At 37.0% G+C, this 20,596-nt stretch overlaps 1 protein-coding gene across 2 annotated transcripts in view; it reads right to left on the reverse strand.

The window, feature by feature from the left end:
* PKHD1 (PKHD1 ciliary IPT domain containing fibrocystin/polyductin) overlaps positions 1-20,596 on the reverse strand; it is a 484,027-nt gene that overhangs the window by 147,658 nt on the left and 315,773 nt on the right. For both annotated transcript variants that reach the window (XM_047795623.1, XM_047795624.1), the window contains 2 exons: positions 15,453-15,566; positions 10,049-10,136 (listed from right to left, as the gene is read on the reverse strand). In XM_047795623.1, coding sequence (XP_047651579.1) covers positions 10,049-10,136; positions 15,453-15,566 — 202 coding nt within the window. The remainder of the gene's footprint in view (positions 1-10,048; positions 10,137-15,452; positions 15,567-20,596) is intronic.

Genomic DNA, 20,596 nt, shown 5'->3' on the forward strand with positions numbered 1-20,596 from the left:
ATCAGGGTGTGCTGGAGGAGAATGAATATCTTTCAGAAGATGTGATGGAATCTTTAAGGATCAGTAGAAAGTGTAAAGATAAAGAGGAGATGCAAGGGTACTTCTGATCCTCTTATTTTATTTATTAAATATTTAGGAAGCCAGTACAAAAGCTATTCTAGAGAGCCACATGGAAGTGCCAAAGTGAGAATGTAGCAGAAAGGAGACAAACAAGAAATAGTCCAAACAAAGTATATGCATAGAGCAGCCTCTGTGGAAAACAGTATGGAGGTTCCTTAAACTAAAAATAGGATTACTATATGATCTAGCAATCCACTCCTGGGCATATATCCAGAAAAGACAAAAGCTCTAATTCAAAAGGATACATGCACCCCAATGTGCATTGCAGCACTATTCACAATAGTCAAGACATGCAAGTAACCTAAATGTTCGTAGACAGACGAATGGATAAAGATGTGACATGCTATAAAATGTATACAATGGAATACTACTCAGCCATAAAAAATAATGAAATAATGCCATTTCCAGCAACAAGGAAGGAATTAGAGATTATCATACTAAGTGAAGTCGGACAAAGAAAGATAAATATCCTGTGATATCACATGTGTGTGGAATTGAAAAAACAGTACAAATGAACTTATTTATGAAATAGGAACAGACTCAAGCCAATTTTATGGTTACCAAAGGGGAAGCGGGGGGTGTGGGGAATAAACTGGGAGTATGGGATTGATAGATGCACACTACCATATATAAAATAAACAAGGACTGACCAGATAGCAAGGGAACTGTATTCAATATCTTGTAATAAACTATAATGAAAAAGGAGAGAAAAAAACTAAAGTATATCCATAGAATACCATCACTGATTTGATATGAGATATACCAGAATAGGTATTATCAATGATGGCTTTTAGAATTAAAACCTAGGTCCTGGTAAAAGGTTGAGGTGAGAAATGATTTATCCTTGGCATCAGAGTTATTTCCTTATAAGTAACAGACTAAGTTAATAAATAACTTAAGAGACAGAAAATAACCGGACAAAGAGACCAGACCATGCTTTACACACCATCTTTCTTAAAAAGTAAATGAGATAAGAAATAAAAAAAAATAAATGAGTCTTTGAGGAAAGTTCCCTATAAGTCTACTCTTCACCCAGTTGTCCTCAACCCAGAAAATTATGCCAAGTTCATCTATTCGCTCAGGTCAAAAGTTCTACAGTGATCTTTGCTTCTTCCCTTCTGCCCAGCCCATCAGCAAATCGTGTTGCCCCTTCAACACATATTTAACCAGGTCTTTCCTCCTCCATCATCCCACCCAAATCTAAGCCATCAGCATGTGTCACCTGAAAGATTGCAATGTCATTGCAATGTCTTAAGTCTCTCTGCTTCCACTTTTATCCTCCTAATGGTCAATTCTCCACACAGTATAAATCAGATTCATGCATGAATCGGACCCTCTTTCTGCCCTGTTTAAAATCTTCCAATTACCTAGGAGTTCCCATTGTGGTGCAGTGGTTAACGAATCCTACTAGGAGCCATGAGGTTGCAGGTTCGATCCTTGGCCTTGCTCAGTGGGTTAAGGATCCGGCATTGCCGTGAGCTGTGGTTTAGGTTGCAGACTCGGCTTGGATCCCGAGTTGCTGTGGCTCTGGCGTAGACCGGTGACTATAGCTCTGATTCGACTCCTAGCCTGGGAATCTCCATATGCCGCAAGAGCGGCCCAAGAAACGGCAAAAAGACAAAAAAAAACAAAAAAAACAAAACTTCCAACTACCTTTAAAACCATCTGAAACCTTTATCATGGGATTGATTGATAAAGCAACCATTTAATTTGAAAGAACACATGGTCTCCCTTAAAAGACTCACAGTAAAATATACTTAATACTTGTATAGGCTAAAAAGAAAATTTCTTTTAGTCTAGGTATAATCTCCTTTGACTTATCCATAATCCAAAAATCCAACATTTTTATTCATCAGTTTTCCCCCAAAGCAACTGAAGCAACAAGAGTAAAGAGTAAGTTAATTTAGAGATAAATTGATGTAATAATATATAACAAAAGAAAATAATTTTTTCGAATATGTGACTAAACTTACTTTGCCTTCGTAGGGTAAGAAATGGGTCTAAGTTTATAAAGTTAAAGTTTATTAAGCCTAAGTTTAAGAAATGAAAACTTTCCTCTGAACATTTCACACTAACATTCTTTCTCTCTCTCACTTTTTTTTTTTTCTTTTTAGGGCTGCACCTGCGTCATATGGAGGTTCCCAGGCTAGGGGTTGAATTGGAGCTAGGACTGCTAGCCTACATCACAGCCACAGCAATGCCAGATCTGAGCTGCATCTGCAACCTACACCACAGTTCACGGCAACACCAGATCCTTAACCCACTGATCAAGGCCAGGGATTGAACCTGCAACCTCTTGGTTCCTAGTTGGATTCCTTTCCACTGTGCCACAACAGGAACTCCACACCCTAACATTCTTCATAAAATACAAGAGTTATATACAAACAAATTCAGATCTATGATTCTGTTGGTGAAAGCTCATAAGGGGGTCCAAGTAAAATCTGCCCCCATAACAATATATTAGAAAGACTTACTAAGCTGACTTTTAACAGAAGGACGAATGTGGGTCAATATTTAAAGAAATTACTTGCATAAGGTCTGTATATACTGTATACCCTATATAAACTATTAAACAGTTTTTATTCAGTTAATGCTGTACAAACTTCAACTTGCAGGATTTGGTAATGTCTATGGTTATGTAAGCTATCATCTGGGAATGCTGAGTGAAGGATGCATGGGGACTCTGAACAATTTGTGCAACTTCTTGTGAGTCTTAAAAATTATTTTACACATTTTTAAAAGGTTAAAATAAATTATCCATAAAATGAATACACTGTGATAATTGGGCATCATTCATATAAACTCATTAGACTACTCCTCCTCTGGACTGATACCAAGCAACCTTGTTTTTAATATGATTTTGTTCTCAGTATTTGAGATATGCATAACACTAGGCATAGAATCAGAGACTGTGGTAAAAATTTAGCCTCAGGGACTTCCAGCTTTATGAACTTGGAACTTCACTTCTCCAGCCTCAGTTTTCATATCTGTTAAATGCAGATAATAATATCTAACTTCTAGCACAGAGAGATTTAAATGAGATAATGTATGCAGAATGCTTGGTGGATGCCTGACATTGAGTGAGCCCACATGATAAGAACTCAATAAGTAGAAGCTAGTTAATTACTATTGATAGTTTTAATTAATAAAATTGAATTTCTTTCGAAATAGCCTGTAGCTCAGATTCTGAGTGAGGTTTTTAACACATTCTTATAAGAAAAAAATCCATCCATATGGCCCCTGCCAAATTCCAACTTGCTAACTTGGTAATAATTAAAGATTCTTATTGATCCTTGTTGGAAATGCCCACCTCACAAATCCTTTGGGGGAATCAGAGAAGTGCTTTGAACTCTACATGACCAAATCTGAACTCAAAATCTTTCCTCCCCAGTTTAGTCCTCTTCTGATGACTGGTGCTGAGGTCCATCTCCATAAACCAGAACTAAGAAAGCATCTCATGTCCAATCCATCCTGAAGATTATCTCCTGTCTGTATATCTGCCAACTTCTCTCCATTACCAGTCCAGCTCCTGACTACAAGTTACTCTATTTTTGTTGTGTGTGTGTTGTCATGCCCATGGATGCCAAAGTTCCTAGTCTAGGGACTGAACTCTCACCATAGCAGCATTTGGAGTCGCTGCAGGGACAACCCCCAGTCCTTAACCCACTGAGCCACATAGGAACTCCAAGTTATGCTGCTTCTTGCTTGCACTTCCTAAGTGGTATCCCAAGACTCGTTTTAATCCCTCCTGTTGTCTGCATTGCACCTAGAATGATTTTTAAAATATAAAACATGATTACTGGTGCTACTTCCCACCCATGGTATCTTCTTCGAAACCTAAAAGAGCTGTACAATGTTCTTAGGAGGCTAAACCCTAAAATGCTTGATATCTCCATTGAGTATGACCTTGACCCCTAAACTACTCCTTAGAGCACTATTCTTGTGACTTGGTCCATTCTCTCCTCATCATCCATCCTGCCTTTCCTTCAAGTTCCTAGTTCTCCATTCTTCCTCCTACCACAGAATCACCTCTTGGGCCTCTGTTTCTCAGTCACCTGTGCTGACTCCTCCTCTTGGACAACTCCCTGTCATTTTCTCCCTGAGCCCGAAGCTAAGTCTTCAATTGCCTTCTTCACCTTTCTGCTTGGTGTCTCCAACTTAGCACTGGCCCTCACGCACCCTGACAAGTCTGTTCTTCTCCCAGTCTCCCCATCTCAGTGCATGTGCCCAACTCCCATCAGGTTGACCAATCAAAAAACCTGAAGGACCCTTCTCATGTCAACATTCAACCCATCAGCATGTTCAGAGATGACCACTTCTTCTCTCCATCTCCACTGCCTTCTCCCTAGTCCTAGCCACCATGTTTTTTGGCGTCAACTGGCTTCTTGATTTCCCAGCTTCTGCTTTTGTCTCCACAGTCCATCATCTACAGAGCAGCCAGAGTGGTTTTCAAAACATAAATCTGATTCCATCAACCCACCTGAGGAAAGCCTTTTGGTGATTTTCCCTTTGACTTCTTGCACCTAAACAATGTATAGTGTGACTTGGCATCTGTCATGTCATACAACTCAACCCTCTGCTCATGTTGGTCCAGTTACAGTGACCTCATTTTTTTTTTCCCATCCCTCCAAAAGCCACTTCAGAGACAATGCTGGATGTCCATCCTTCCTTTCATTCTCATCAAATAGGTGTATCCCTCTTAGCATTCAAATCTCCTTAAATTTCCCTTATTCCAAAAGATCTTCCCTGTCCATTCAGTATAAAAGGGTATACTGCATATTCCCCCAATTATCTTGGATCATACCACTGTGTCTATTTCCTTATAAAATGTGATAAAATTTTATCATCTGCAGCTATATTCTTTTTTTATTACTCAAAGAATTTTATTACATTTATAACTATACAACAACTGTACAACAATCATCACAACCCAATTTTATAACATGTCCATCCCAAACCCATAGTGCATCCCCCCACCCTCTAAGCTGCCTCATTTGGAAACCATAAGTTTTCAAAGTCTGTGAGTGAGAATATGTTCTGCAAAGAAGTTCATTGTGTCCTTTTTTTAGATTCCACATGTAAGTGATAGCATACGATGTTGGTGTCTTGCTGTCTGACTGACTTCACTTAGCCCGATAATTTCTAGGTCCATCCATGTTTGCAGTTATGTTCTTTATATTTTTGTATTTGCTTGTTTATAGTCTTATCTCTCCACTAAGATGTAAACTCTTACTTGGTGGCCATTTCTTCAAATTTGCCTCTGTTCTGCAGTGCTCACAAGCCATACCAGGCACATAGTAAGAACTCATCAGATATTTATTGAATGACTGAGTGCTATTTGCTCTGGCTAGAATAATTTTCCATGCATACCCTGCTCCCACTTTACTTAATTAAAGCCCACTCATCTTTCAGTTCTCACCTCTGAGATCCCTCTTCAGGGGAGCTTTCTATAACCTCAATTACTACCTCAAGTTCTCATGTTTTCAGACCCCTCCCTATACGGCCTTCCTTCATAGCATCTATCACAGATGTGATTTTACATTTATTTTGTATTTATTTGATTAATATCTGAGGGCAGAGACCATGCTGTATCCTAAGGCTCAGTGTTAGACATATGGTAAAAATCCACAAAAATCATGTTGAATAGGTCATAACAGAGTTAAAATAACTCAAAAGTAAGCACTCTATGAAGGTATTCTGTACCTATCTCACCAATGGGATCCTTGCTGTACTGTCTGCCCTTCTAGGCCTTTCTCTATCTATATATATCCATGTATATATATTATTTTATTTATAAAACTAGGCTAATATGTAATATTATTTCTCCCTTGAACACACACATCTCTTCCCCTTTGTCAACTAGGAACTCACTCTTTTTAATTTTGCCCAGATGAGTTTTAAAATGGCATTTGATTTTTGTTTAATATTTTCTTCATTTCTGGTACATAAGAATATTTTATGTTTATTAGTCAGATGCATGTCTTCTTTTGTGAAGTATGTATTCAAACTCTTCAGTAATTATGCTTCTGGTTTATTTATGCTTCCTTTTCTTTCCTGAGTTCTTTACATATAAAAAGCATTAGCCGTCCATTTGCAAATACTTTCTCATTTGTCATTTGCCACTTCATTTTATAATTGGCAGGCAAAAATACTGATTTTTTTTTTTTACATTGTCAAATCTTTTTTTTCTTGGTGTTATAGTTGTTAAATTTCTTGTTGTAATTAGACAGGTATTTTTTAGCTTCATATTACATATTTACTTAAATGTTCTTCAAATAATTTATAGCTTTATTTTTTAACATTTAATCCTTTTAAATCCATCTATAACTTAAAGCATAAAGTGAGAATCTAATTTTATATTTTTCCAAAGTATTGACCAATTATTCTAGCACAAGTTTTCAACTAAATGTAAATGATAATTTATTCTGGTTTTATTTTATTTTATTGTCTTTTTGCCTTTTCTAGGGCCACTTCCCACAGCACATGGAGGTTCCCAGGCTAGGGGCTGAATCGGAGCTGTAGCCACCAGCCTATGCCAGAGCCACAGCAACGCGGGATCTGAGCCGCGTCTGCAACCTACACCACAGCTCATGGCAACGCCGGAACTTTAACCCACTGAGCAAGGCCAGGGATTGAACCCGCAACCTCATGGCTCCTAGTAGGAGTCCTTAACCACTGAGCCATGACAGGAACTCCCTGTAATTTATTTTTTTAAATTTCAGAAGGATGCTACATACATTTCAGATTAGAATTTTAATCTCTTTAATATCTGTTTGAATTCTCATTTCTGAATTGCATATTATTTTCTTTGTATGGTTAGGGTTATTAGATATTAAACCAGTATATCTTTTAAAAAAAATCAATCCAACTAATTTCTTACTTTGCTATGGGAGTGCCCATGGCTCAGTGGGTTAAGAACTCGACTAGTATCCATGAGGATGACGGTTCAATCCCTGACCTTGCTCAGTGGGTTGAGGTTCTAGCCTCGCTGTGAGCTGTGGTACAGGTCGCAGATGTGGCTTCAGATCCCATATTTCTGTGGTGGTGGTGTAGACCAGCAGCTGTTGTTTTGAATTGACCCCTAGCCTAGGAACTTCCATATGCCACAGGTGTGGCCGTAAAAAACAAACAAAAAACTTTTCTTACTTCGTAATCAATCAATTGTTGCCTTTATCAGATACCTGTTGATTTCATTAGACTTACTGGTTAGTTTGTCTCTGGTTTCTTTTATCAACAACTTTATTTTTGTACTTTCTTATTCATCAGTGAAAGTATTAACTGTGATCCATGTATGAACATGCAATACTTTTATTACTGTTCATTTCCCAAGTATTCTATTGGTAGAGGTTTGATCTCCACTTTGATACAAAAGTTATTTAGGACAGAGTTTATCTTTTCTTTTTTTTCTTTCATCTTGCAAGGGATTAAGATTGTTGGCTAAAATGTTGTTTTAATCTCTGTTTTGTTATTGTTTTGTTATATAATCTGTTTATTAAAATTTAATAAGGTTTTTATTATGTATTTATTTTGATTTTCACTTCTCTTGTGAATAGTTTTGAAGTTCTTTTTTCCATTTTATTTATACGTTAAGAATTCATTTATTTATCTTTTAAGGTTCCAATATTTAACTAAAAATTTTTCTGAGTTGATTCTGTTTTCCTCTGATAAAAAACTATAATTGTATTTTCATTCACTACCAATTTTTTTCTACGTAGTTCATTTTTAACAAGCAAACAAGCACATTTTCTTTTTCCTTTCTTTTTCTTTTTTTTTTTGCTTTTTGCTTTTTAGGGCTGCACCTGCAGCATATGGAAGTTCCCTGGCTAGGCGTTGAGTCAGAGCTGTAGCTGCTGGCCTGCACCACAGTCACAGTAACACCAGATCCAAGCCACATCTGCAGTCTACACCACAGCTCACGGCAATACTGGATCTTTAACCCACTGAGCAAGGCCAGAGATTGAATACACATCCTCATGGCTACTAGTTGGGTTCATTTCTGCTGAGCCACAGTGGGAACGCCTCATATTTTATTTTTTTTCATAAATAGCAGACTTATTCTTACTTTTATTGTCTTTTCATACTTTTTTTGTTGTTTTAGTTCTTTTACTATTTCATTGTCTACTCTTTTTGTATTTTACCCTTTATCTTATGGTCTCTTTTACCATTTTGTCTCTGGTGATTTGGAAGGTATACATCTTATTTTAAATTCTGCTAGAATTAACTCATATTTACATATATACTTCCTATGGCTTTCTTATGTCCCATTTCAAGTTTCCTATAGCTATAGTCCCCAATTTTAAACCTAGAATTTTATCTGAGAATTATAACCTGTGATGGTTAGTTTATGCATCAACTTGGCTAGGCTATACTACCCAGGTATTAAATCAAACAGTAAGCCTGGTATTGCTGTGAAAGTATTTTGTAAATGTGTAAATCTACAACCAGGGGAAAGGAGATGACCCTCCATAGTGTGGGTGGGCCTCATCTATCAGTTGGAAGGCCTTAAAAGCAAAATTGAAGTTTCCTTGAAAAAAGATGAAATTATTGCCTCAAGGCTTCAGACAGCTTCAGATCCTTCACAAGTCTTTATAGCCTGCAAGGCTGTCCCACAAATTTTGAACTGACAGCCCTCCTAAGAAGAGCCAATCCCTTGAAATATTTCTCTTTATATATAATATATACTCTATGTATACTATATATACTATATATATATGTACACACATATACATACATACACATACAACCTATTATATGTATTTTATGTAAATGAACCCTAATGTTATTAATTTTCAGATGTTATGTAGCTTCCTTTATAACTATTAGAATTTGTCTTATATTAATAGCCATATTTACAGTATTATATTTAACTTACTCCAGTGCTTGCCTTTGCACTTTATCTACCTTTATACAATTCCTGAATTTTATTTATTTTCTTAAAATTTAGATTCTGTTTAATCTCTTTATTAGAACACATTTTTGAACTTTTTTCAGTTCTTGCAAAGCAAAAGATATCTTTTGTTTGCTTTCACATGAGAACAGCATTTTAGCAGGGTCTTTGCCTATAATCCAAGCCTTTACTCATAATCTTTCTTTCCCCAAATATTTACAGATTTTTGCATCACTATCTTCCTACATTTAATGTTGTCAAGCTTTACGTCCCCTTTATGTTTTTCTTACTTTTTTCACTGTTATATCTTGTACTGTGAGGATATGTAGCAAGCATTACCCTTGATATTGTTCAAATTAAATGGAACTACTCCCAGGTTTGTTATATGTATTTTAGTTAAAGTTTTAATTATTCATTGTGCTGTCATTATTCTGGGCTTTTATTAAAAAGAATAGTTACCAATATATGCTTTGTATTTTCTGTTTTCTATTCCTAATAGCTTTTCTTTTATTATTCTAATCTCTTGATCTTGTCTGCTGCATTCAGGTAGATTCCGTCATATTCTCTTTCACGTTGCCTGCTCACTCTAAGGCAATGGTACTTCTTACTCCCTCCAATGCATTATTAAATTCTGTTATTGCAGTTTAAATTCCATAAGATTCTTCATATGCTTCATCTCACTCTTATTTCATTTCTATCTCTTAACCAGCTATTATTTCAACCCAGACATTTGTGATCTCACCTTATAGTTCATCTACTATCTCATAGAGCTCTTCTTTTTAAAGATTTATTGACATTAGTAAACAAGTATTATCTAAAATTTACTTCTTAAATAAAACATAGCCTCCCCTGCCTTTAGCATGTTTTGTTCTTCCATTATGTTAGAGAATTTTTAAAATTCCATCTAGCCTTTTATTTTTCCATTTATTTATCCTTGAATTACGATTCTCAATATAAATTTTAATTTCATATTATAACAAAACTTCCAGCAGAAGGAAACTAAACCAAAAAATATATCCCTAACTTACTCTCATTCCTTACCTCTCATTGCCTGAAGCAATGTCAGCCCCAAGATGTGTCCAGGATTTCTTAGAATAAGCGCTGTGAAGCTGAACTTTCCCAAATACCCCTGAAAATAAAAGGAGCAACAAATGGAGTCAGCTGTAATTTCTTCTTTTTCATTTTTAACTTTATTGATTTGAGCTCTCTCCTTTTTTTCCTTGATGAGTCTGGCTAAAGATTTATCAATTTTGTTGATCTTTTCAAAAGAACCAAATTTTGATTTCATTGATCTTCTCTATTGTTCTCTTTGTCTCTATTTCATCATTTATTTCTGCTCTGATGTTTATGATTTCTTTCCTTCTGCTAATTTGTGGCTTTGTCTGTTCTTCCTTCTCTAATTGTTTTAAGTACAAGGTTAGGTTGTTTATTTGAGCTTTTTCTTTTTCTTTTTTTTCTTTCTTTTTTTTTTTTTTGAGGTAAGATTGTATTGCTATAAACTTTCCTCTCAGAACTGCTTTTGCTGTGCTCCATAGGTTTTGGGTTGTTGTATCTCTGTTGTCATTTTTCTCAAAGTATCTTTTGATTTCCTCTAGATTTCTTCAGTGATCCATTGGTTGCTCAGTAGCACATTGTTTAGCTTGTAGAAGTTTGTATTTTTCACAGTTTTTTTTCCTTGTAGTTAATATCTAGTCTCATAGCATTGTGATCAGAGAAAGTGCATGGGATAATTTCAACTTTTTTCAAATTTACCAAAGCTTGATCTGTGGTCCAAAATGTGATCTATCCTGGAGAATGTTCCATGTGCACTTGAGAAGAATGTCGAAGATGACACAAAAAGATGGAAAAATATACCATCCTCTTGGATTGGAAGAATCAATACTGTCAAAATGACTATACTACCTAAGGAAATCTACAGATTCAATGCAATCCCTACCAAATTACCAAAGACATTCTTCACAGAACTATAACAGAATATTTTAAAATATGTATGGACACACAAGAGACCCTGAATAGCCAAAGCAATATTGGAATAGAAAAAATAAAATGGAGGAATCAAGCTTCCTGACTTTAGACAATACAACAAAGCTACAGTCATCAAAAAAATATGGTACTGGCACAAAAACAGAAATATAGACCAATGGAACAGGATAGAAAGCCCAGATATAAACCCAAGTACCTATGTTCAACTAATCTATGACAAAGAAGGACAGAGAACACAGTGGAAGAAAGATAGCCTCTTCAATAAATGGTGTTGGGAAAACTGGAAAACTACATGTAAAAGAATGAAAGTAGAACACTATCTAATACCATATACAAAAATAAACTCAAAATAGATTAAAGACCTAAATATAAGACCAGACACTATAAAACTCCTAGAGGAAAACATAGGCAGAACACTCTTTGCCATAAATCACAGCCACATGATCCACCTCCTAGAATAATGACAATAAAGATGCAAATAAGCCAATGGGATCTAGTCAAACTCAATAGCTTTTGCACAGCAAAGGAAATCATTAAAAAAACAAAAAGACAACCCACAGAATGGGAGAAAATCTTTGCCAATGATGCAACAGACAAGGGGCTAATCTCCAAAATACACATGCAATTCAACAACAACAACAAAAAAACAATCCAATTGAAAAATGGGCAGGAGATCTAAGTAGACATTTCTCCAAAGAAGACATCTGGATGGCCAACAAGCATATGAAAAAATGTTCAATATCACTAATTATTAGAGAAATGCAAATCAAAACTACAATGAGTACTACCTCATACCAGTCAGACTGGCCATCATAACAAGTCAACAAATAACAAATGCTGGAGAGGGTGTGGAGAAAAAGCTACCCTCCTCCACTGTTTCTGGGAATGTAAACTGGTACAACCTCTATGGAAAATAGTATGGAGTATCTCAGGAAACTAAATATACAGCTACCATATGATCAAGCAATTCCACTGCTGGGTGCATATCTGGACAAAACTTTCATTGAAAAAGATACATGCACCCCTATGTTCATAGCAGCACTATTCACAATAGCCAAGACATGGAAACAACCTAAATGTCTATCAACAGATGATTGGATTAGGATATGGTATATATATATACAACGGAATATTACTCTGCCATAAAAAAGACAAACAAATGCCTTTGCAGCAATGTGGACAGATCTAGAGACTCTCACACTAAGCGAAGTAAGTCAGAAAGAAAAAGACAAATGCCGTATGATAGCACTTATTTTTGGAATCTAAAATATGGAACAGATGATCCTATCTAAAAATAACAAACAAAAAACAGAAATAGATCATGGCCAAGAAGAGCAGACTTGGGGTTCCTAAGGGGGAAAGGGGAGGGAGTGGGATAGATGGGTATTTTGCGTTTTTTGTTTTGTTTTGTTTTGTTTTGTTTTGTTTTTTGGCTGCAAATTGTTATACTTGGAATGGATGGGAAATGTGATCCTACAGTACAGCACAGGGAAATGTGTGTGATTGGGTCACTTTGTTGTACAACAGAACGTGACTAAACATTGTAAATCGACTATACTTAAATAATAAAAATAATAAATACCTTAATAAGGTAAAAACAGGTAGGAAAATCCTTCAGAGAAATGAAGGCCACATAAGTAAATCTCATTAGAGAAGTTATTGCACAAGATGTATGATACAAAAACTGTATATGATGATACCCACCTTATCATAAAAAGAATAGTTAAGTACTTTATTTTAGCAGGTCAACTCTATTTTACATGGCTATGAACATATTTTTATTCTCCCAAAATCTATAGAGAAATGAATGTTATACCGTATCAAATCATCCAAGAGCTGGGAAATAGACCATTCTAATGGTTAACTAGTTAGATTTCCACCATTAAGTGACTCAAAACCATTTGCAATTCTGATGAAAGTTAACTGGTTTTGATATTTCATGTTAAATTTTCCAAAGTCAAGGGTAATTTTGTTTCCTGAGGAAGGAGATCTGGTGCTATTAGCTTTGTTTTCAGTAGTTGGACCTAAGAATTTTTTTTCATTACAGATATCAAAGGATCGATCTCTAGCTCCTTCATTTCAAAAAATAATGTATTTCAGACTTAATATAAAGCCTTACCAGGGACATGCTTGATGCAGTCCAGTCTTATTCCTTCAGGTCTTTCCTCTTACACATTTTATTGCCATTTAAAATCATGTGAAGCAAAATTCCTCATATTCTAGTGGTCTAAACATATTTTGAGCATAAACCCGAGCAGTAACAAAATTAGGACCATGCACTCCTAACACACATCTACTTATTCATTTTTAGATAAATAACCTTACAAACAAATGGATATATTCATACAGGTTTGAATAGAAGTTGCAATGTTGTCTTCCTTTACGCAAGTTGCCTCCATACCCATGGATTGGTGCACCCCATTTTATTGCAAATCACTAACCTTGAAAACTAAAGATTTTACAATTTTTAACAGAAAATATATAAATAAGGAAAGCAAACACCAGTAAGACACAAATGATATGCCTTGGATTTTTTCCAATGTAAACTAAAAAACTCAGAACTTCATCCACCGTTTACATCAACATCCATCATTTTACTCTAATTCAGCAAAAAGTAAGATGATAATAAAACTAAAATAAAAATTAGTGGAAATGGATAAAATAACTTAATTTGAGGATATATCCTGGAATCAGTCTTTCACAATAACAAGCCTACATTATTATGTATGTATATGTACATATATATATAAAGTATCATCATCAAAAACTTAAGCTTTTCCACTATCAACTAAATAAACTAGACATGAGAGGAACACAGAATAATTTAGAGAAATTTCCAACAAAGATTTTAACAAAAGCCAGTTTATTTCCTTTAATTTACCAGAAAGCAAATTCCTTTATCATTCCCTATCACCAAAGCTTTACTGTAAAATGACATGATTTCTTAGCTATTTCAAGGAGATGATAATATTTGAAGAGATTAAAATCTGCCATGTACTTATGATATCACCAAATATTAAGTCTATGGTGACAAATATCTCATTCCTTATTTAATTTAGAGTCAGGGAAAACGTCAAAACCACATCTTTGGCCATATGCCTGGAGTTGGGGATCAAGACAGGCAAGCTCTTATATTCCGAACACATTTGGTCCAACATGGAACTCCATGGAACAATGTGGACACCGAGAGGAGTCCCAGTTCCTGTTGTTATCCATCAAGTTTGTCAACTTGAAAAAAGTAAAATATCTCTCAACTTCATATTCTTAAAAAGATAAAAATAAACAGCATATATGAAAAAAATCTTATGGAAACAATAAAGCACCACCAAAGTGTTACATGGCAATGACTATGTATTTTGAACCTAGGTTACCAAACGCCATACTATCCTAACATGATTGTTTTCAATTTCCTGAGTCACCAAGATCTTATAAGATTAGTAATGTTGTGCAGAGAAAATAAGAAAATGCTAGAAATCTGATAAAAAGCCTCTCATACCTCTCCCGTAAAAGTCAGTCATTGTATAGCTCTTAACATCATAGTTATACAAGCCCAGTCCCAGTTTCTGTGCTCTTATGTAGACCAATTTTAAAATAGGATGTGGGGAGTTCCCACTGTGGTGCAGCAGGATCGGTGGACTCTCTGCAGCACCAGGATGCAGGTTTGATCCCTGGCCTGGCGCAGTGGTTAAAGGATCCAGCATTGCCGCAGCACAGGTCACAACTGCTGCTCAGATCTGATCCTTGGCCCAGGAACTCCATATGCCACAGCACAGCCAAAAAAGGAGGGAAAAAAAAAAAAAGGTGCTTTGGTATCATGGCAGTAAATGTTTCTTAGTCACCTATCGATGTATTAGTTTTTAAAAAAATCCCTCAGTAACCACATAGTATTTATACTTGATAACACAGACTCTTCGTCCAGACTTTGGTGTTTGACCAATCTAGATATAAATCTAAGTTCTGACACTATAAAACTCTACGCCTCTACTCATCACCTCTGAATCTTAGTTTTGACATCTGTGAAATGTATACTCCTTATAGGAGAGCTGGTAAGTGAAATAATAAATATAAATTCTCTAGAAGATTGCCTGGAATTTAGTAGATGTTCTATGAATGGTACTTGCCTATCAGAAATGCACATGCGGGGAGTTCCCGTCCTGGCGCAGTGGTTAACAAATCTGACTAGGAACCATGAGGTTGCGGGTTCGGTCCTTGCCCTTGCTCAGTGGGTTGACGATCCGGCGTTGCCGAGAGCTGTGGTGTAGGTTGCAGACGTGGCTCAGATCCTGCGTTGCTGTGGCTCTGGCGTGGGCCGGTGGCTGCAGCTCTGATTAGACCCCTAGCCTGGGAACCTCCATATGCCACGGGAGCGGCCCAAGAAATGGCAAAAAGACAAAAAAGACAAAAAAAAAAAAAGAAATGCACACGCATTTCATTTTTAATAACAACTGCATTATATTCTTACCAATTGTTCCTGGATCAATACGAATTCCATTGAAACGATCACAAAAGACTCCCTCTGAAGCTCTAAGGAAAATCAGCAGCTTTTTTTCTTTTCCTAAGGGATTTTCTAAAGTACCTGTTTACAAACAAAAGTATATCATGTAAGTTAATTTGAAATTTAAAGAGAAAGAGGGAAATTGTGATGTAATTTTGAGAATGCAAAGCAGATGCTATAAAGTAGACTAGGTGGAGTAGAGCCAATGCCACAAAGATGAAATAAGAATCGGGGTTGGGGGGGAATGAGATGAAGTAAACTTCTCTGCGGGAGACTGAATCACTCTTCAGTAGATAGTCACCCTTCCTTCTTCCTCAGGACAGAATTTACTTAGCTGATCTACTAATACTTAACGTGGTCACGTGAATTGTTTTGGCCAATGAAATTTGGGTAGAAGTGACAGTAATGCCAGTTCTGAATCGATGCTTTAAGATGCTTGGCAAGTTTCACAAGATCACTCGCAATGACATTCCCTACTATGAAAGGAGAATTCTTTAAATAGCCTCTAGGGCCTGAATGAAGAGACATATGCAACAGACCTGAGCAGAATCCATGAGCTAAAACCAGTCTGAGTTGGCATAAATATTTGTTGTTGTGAGCCACTGAGACTTGGGGATTATTTGTATTGCAGCAAAACCTAACACTGTCAATGGCTGGATCCCCACATTGCTTTACATGCATTTTAGCATTTAATCATCACAATGCACCTGAGAAGTATGATTCTTAAGTCAATATTAAATATTCATACAGAATAAGGTTTAGACGTTAAGGGTCACATACAAATTTATCCAAGCAGTAAGCAACAATCTGAATTTGAACAATGGTCTGGGTTTTTTTGTTGGTTGGCTGGTTAGTTTTGTTTGCTTTGTTTTTGTTCTGTTTTTTTATTGCTGTATCCATGGCATATGGACGTTCTTAGGACAGGGATTGAATCCAAGCTACAGCTGTGACCTAAGATGCAGCCACAGCAATGCCAGATCCTTAGATCCTTAACCCACTTCAAGGGTCAGGAATCAAACCCATGGCTCCACAGCAACCCAAACTGTTGTAGTCAGATTCGTAACCCACTGTGCCAAAGTGGGAACTCCATCAGTGGTCTGTTCATGCTAAGCGTTTTATTAAACAAGTAATAGATTATTATCTAAGCCTAAATTCTTCTAGCAGCATAAGGATGCAACCCATTCAGGCTGTGATATTCAAACAACAGTTGGGAATTACTTCTGACCTTAATCTGTTGATGTAAACAGCAGAGTTTGATCACTTTCACAGTATGAAAATTGGGGAAATTATTGAAATTGTGTTAGTGAGCATGGACCAAAGATTATCTTCTTCAGAAAATATATCTTGGAGTGCATAAAATACTACAAAGCCTTAGATTTTTTTTAAAGAAGAACTAATAAGAAGAATGTCTCCTTTGTGTTCCCGTTGTGGCGCAGTGGTTAATGAATCCGACTAGGAACCATGAGGTTGCGGGTTTGATCCCTGGCCTTGCTCAGTGGGTTAATGATGTGGCATTGCTGTGATCTGTGGTGTAGGTCGCAGACGTGGCTCAGATCCCGCGCTGTAGACTGGTGGCTACAGCTCCGATTAGACCCCTAGCCTGGGGACTTCCATATGCTGCAGGAGTGGCCCTAGAAAAGGTGAAAAGACAAAAAAAAAAAAAAAGAAGAAGAAGAGTATCTCCAAACTAAATACTGAATCAGAAAAATTGATAAAACATATCTGCTATCAAACATGTCTTTCCAGTTAAAAATCCCTAAAAACACAATCCCAAATGAAGTTGCCACATATAGTATGAAGTAAAAGGTAAACTTAAAATTGCCAGGGTGTCCTTTTGGTGCAGTGTTCTTTCCGGGGCATGAAATTATTTTTCCCAGTTGGCACTCCATATATACCTGGCCAAAGTCTCCGTGAGAGTTTTCAGCTTGCTACATACCTGTGTCTGGAGCCCAGCCTCCACAGGCACGGGTCTACAAGGGATTGTTGAAAGTAAGACTCAGAGAGGTAAGTAAATCTGCCTGGGGTCACACGGTAGGTCAATGGGCGTGCAAGGATCAGACCCCACAGCCCATGTTTTCCCAGTGAAACGCTAAGGTATGTGGCAGCCCCACGTAGGTAATATCAATCCTCAGCTCATGACTAATGTATCCTCTTAGCCAAAACAAAGATGTGCAGAAAGAAAGGGCCCAGGGGAGGAAGAGAACGTTCAGAAAATTGCGTGTGGTATAGCTTTTATCTGGCAGTTCGAAGTCTGTCCAGTAAGCCATTTTCCAACTGTGATTTCATTTATTTCACGGAGGGTAGTTTAGATTCTTGGGGGGAAAAAAAAATGGCCTAGCACTAAACAGATACCAGAGAGAGAAAAAAAAGTAGGACAGTTTGTGCCCTAGAGAAATGTATGCAGAGTTCCACAAAAAGAGTTCAGCGTTCCTCTAAAATCAGAGATTAAATCAATTATGCAACCCCAAACTGCAGCACATGTGGCGTTTGTGCAGAAAGTCTGGGCAAAATTAGTCAGCCTGCCGTGATCTTTTGGTATCTGGAGTGACCAGTGTTTGGATTCTTTTTTGCGATATGGATGAAGGGAAAGATGGAGAATAGGGTCTGAGCAGAAAGAAGGCAAGAGTGACCTAGGAGAAGGAAATAGATGCTATTTTAATATGAAAATGCAGTGTGTCAGGAATGTGTAAAAGCTGGGGAATGGAAAACCTTAAAGTCTAAACTCCTCCCTTTATTGGCAAATCTAGCATCAAATAAAGAGGATGGATTCTCACTCGCTCAGGCTTTGCCCCTAAATGAGAGGAGCCACCACTAAGAGAAGGCTCTCAGGACAATAGGTTCCCCTCTGACTTTCTTTTTAAAGCTGCTTCCAGCCACTCTAAAGTGTAGCAAAAGGCATTTTCAACCTGGATAAATGTAGATACTCACAATGGAGGGGAAACTGTCGCAGTGGTATATAGACAAGTCAGGTGTTTTTTCATACATGATTTCATTTAATTCTCACAACCCTGTGATGGCTGTAACTGAGACTCTCAGGAGGAAATGGAGACAAAGAGAGGTTAAGGAACTCATCAGAAATCACACAGCCAATACGTGGCAGAACTGGGCTTAGCCTTCAAGTCCCCTCCGAGGACACGGGGACAGAGAGGAACAGGAAAGAAGTAAAGGGAAGTTGTCGTGACTTAGGATGATGGTGGGCAAAGGAGGGGAAACAGAAAACATTCCAGATGCTAAAATCACCTGGGGAGATGGAAGAAAATGAGGTCTGGTGTATGAAAGATAACTGTTATATTGATTTGAGGAACAGGGTACAAATGGATCCCATGAACCTCACAGATAAGAACAAAGGGAAAACCACCCTGTATTATTTTATTACAGAATCAAGTATAAACCTAGTTTACATGTCAGGCCACACTTTTGGCCCAACTCCCCACACACTGTGACCAGGACAACCCACCCTGAATTATATACCATTCCCTCCATCCTCCTCCGAGCACAGGAGATGCCCCAGGCTTTTATACACCTGACCTTCATCCTGTCTAACTCCTAATCATATCACAGAATTTGGCTCCACTGCGATTTATCTCTAAAAGCCTGTGACCTTGACCTAGATGCCCCCTTTTGTGCATGAAAAGGTCTATGCCCCTTGTTGCAATAATTCTCCTTCAAGGAACCTTAAAGAAACAGTATGGAACATGAGCAATGGTCAGGGTCCCAAGTTCTCCACTGCCGTGTTCTTTACAACAGCTTTGTGCAGTTAGAACTCCTTCCTTGCTCCCAGTTTCCACGCCATGCTCAAGAGCTGAACCATCTAACCAAGCCCAGCTTTGACACCATCTCTGCTGGGACCCCTTTTTGTTGCTTATGTCTGTGTTAAGTTGCCCTCCACAGGCCATTATAGCTATGTTTTGCCTCAAGGCTCCAACACTGTACAGTAAGTGCCTTTTGCCTAATTGCCTCCTTCTCTTTACACGGCACCCACTGAGAGAAGGGGCTGTGTGTTTCCAGCAGAGTCCACTTATGTTTTATGCCCCAAATGGTCAACTAGGTAATTTTAACCAATCCTCTTATATCAAACAATTAGAAATAAAGAGGGATATTGCATGGTTTAAAAAAAAAATGACTCATTTCACCAGTGTTATAAGAATTTTGAGTATATGTGTGCCTAGCATCATAGCTCTAGAAGAAATAAAGTGAAAATTAACAGAATGACAATGAAAATAGATATTCCTATAATAACAGTGGCAAATTAAACACAATTTCTCATAACATAAACAAGAAAGTAGTAAGGATGCAACAATTTTGACTAAATAATCTACAAACAACATAATAGGCATAGATGGGCAACTAAACTCACCAAGAATCACTGTCCTTTTCAATACTGCATAAAACATTCACAAATATTGGTCATGTGATGACCCTAAAGCATATTTAGCAAATTTAAAAGAATTAAAACTGTATAGCATATGCTTGCCTACCACAGTTCAACCAAATGTACAATTCATCTTGGGAAATTCTATAAAATAAACTATATTAAATAAAGGTTTTCCAATTATCTAGAGATTCCATTCTGAGAGTGAAAAAGCAAGCCACAGAGTAGACAAAAGTTTTTGCAACACATATAACCAACAAAAGGTATGTTCCAAAATATACCAATGACTTTGATAGATCAACATAAAAAAGATAATTCATCATTTAAAAGGGGGCAAGAGATTATTCACAATAGCCAAGACATGGAAACAACCTAAACGTCCATTTACAGATGAATGGGTTAAGAAGATGTGGTATATAGAATTAAACACTACGCAGCCATAAAAAAAGCCAAATAATGCCACTCATAGCAACATAGATGCAACTAGAGATTATCATACTAAACGAAGTTAAATCAGAAAGAGAAAGGCAAATACCATATGACATCACTTACATGTGGAATCTAAAATATGGCACAGTGGAACCTATCTGCAGAAAAGAAACAGACTCACAGACATGGAGAACAGACTTGTGGTTGCCAAGGGGGATGGCGAGGGAATGAGAGGGACTGGAAGTTTGGGGTTAGTAGATGCAAAATATTACATGTTGAATGGAGAAACAACAAGTCCTACTATATAGCA

This window comes from Phacochoerus africanus, chromosome 9, assembly GCF_016906955.1.
Source record: "Phacochoerus africanus isolate WHEZ1 chromosome 9, ROS_Pafr_v1, whole genome shotgun sequence".
In the NCBI taxonomy this organism is placed as follows: Eukaryota; Metazoa; Chordata; class Mammalia; order Artiodactyla; family Suidae; genus Phacochoerus; species Phacochoerus africanus.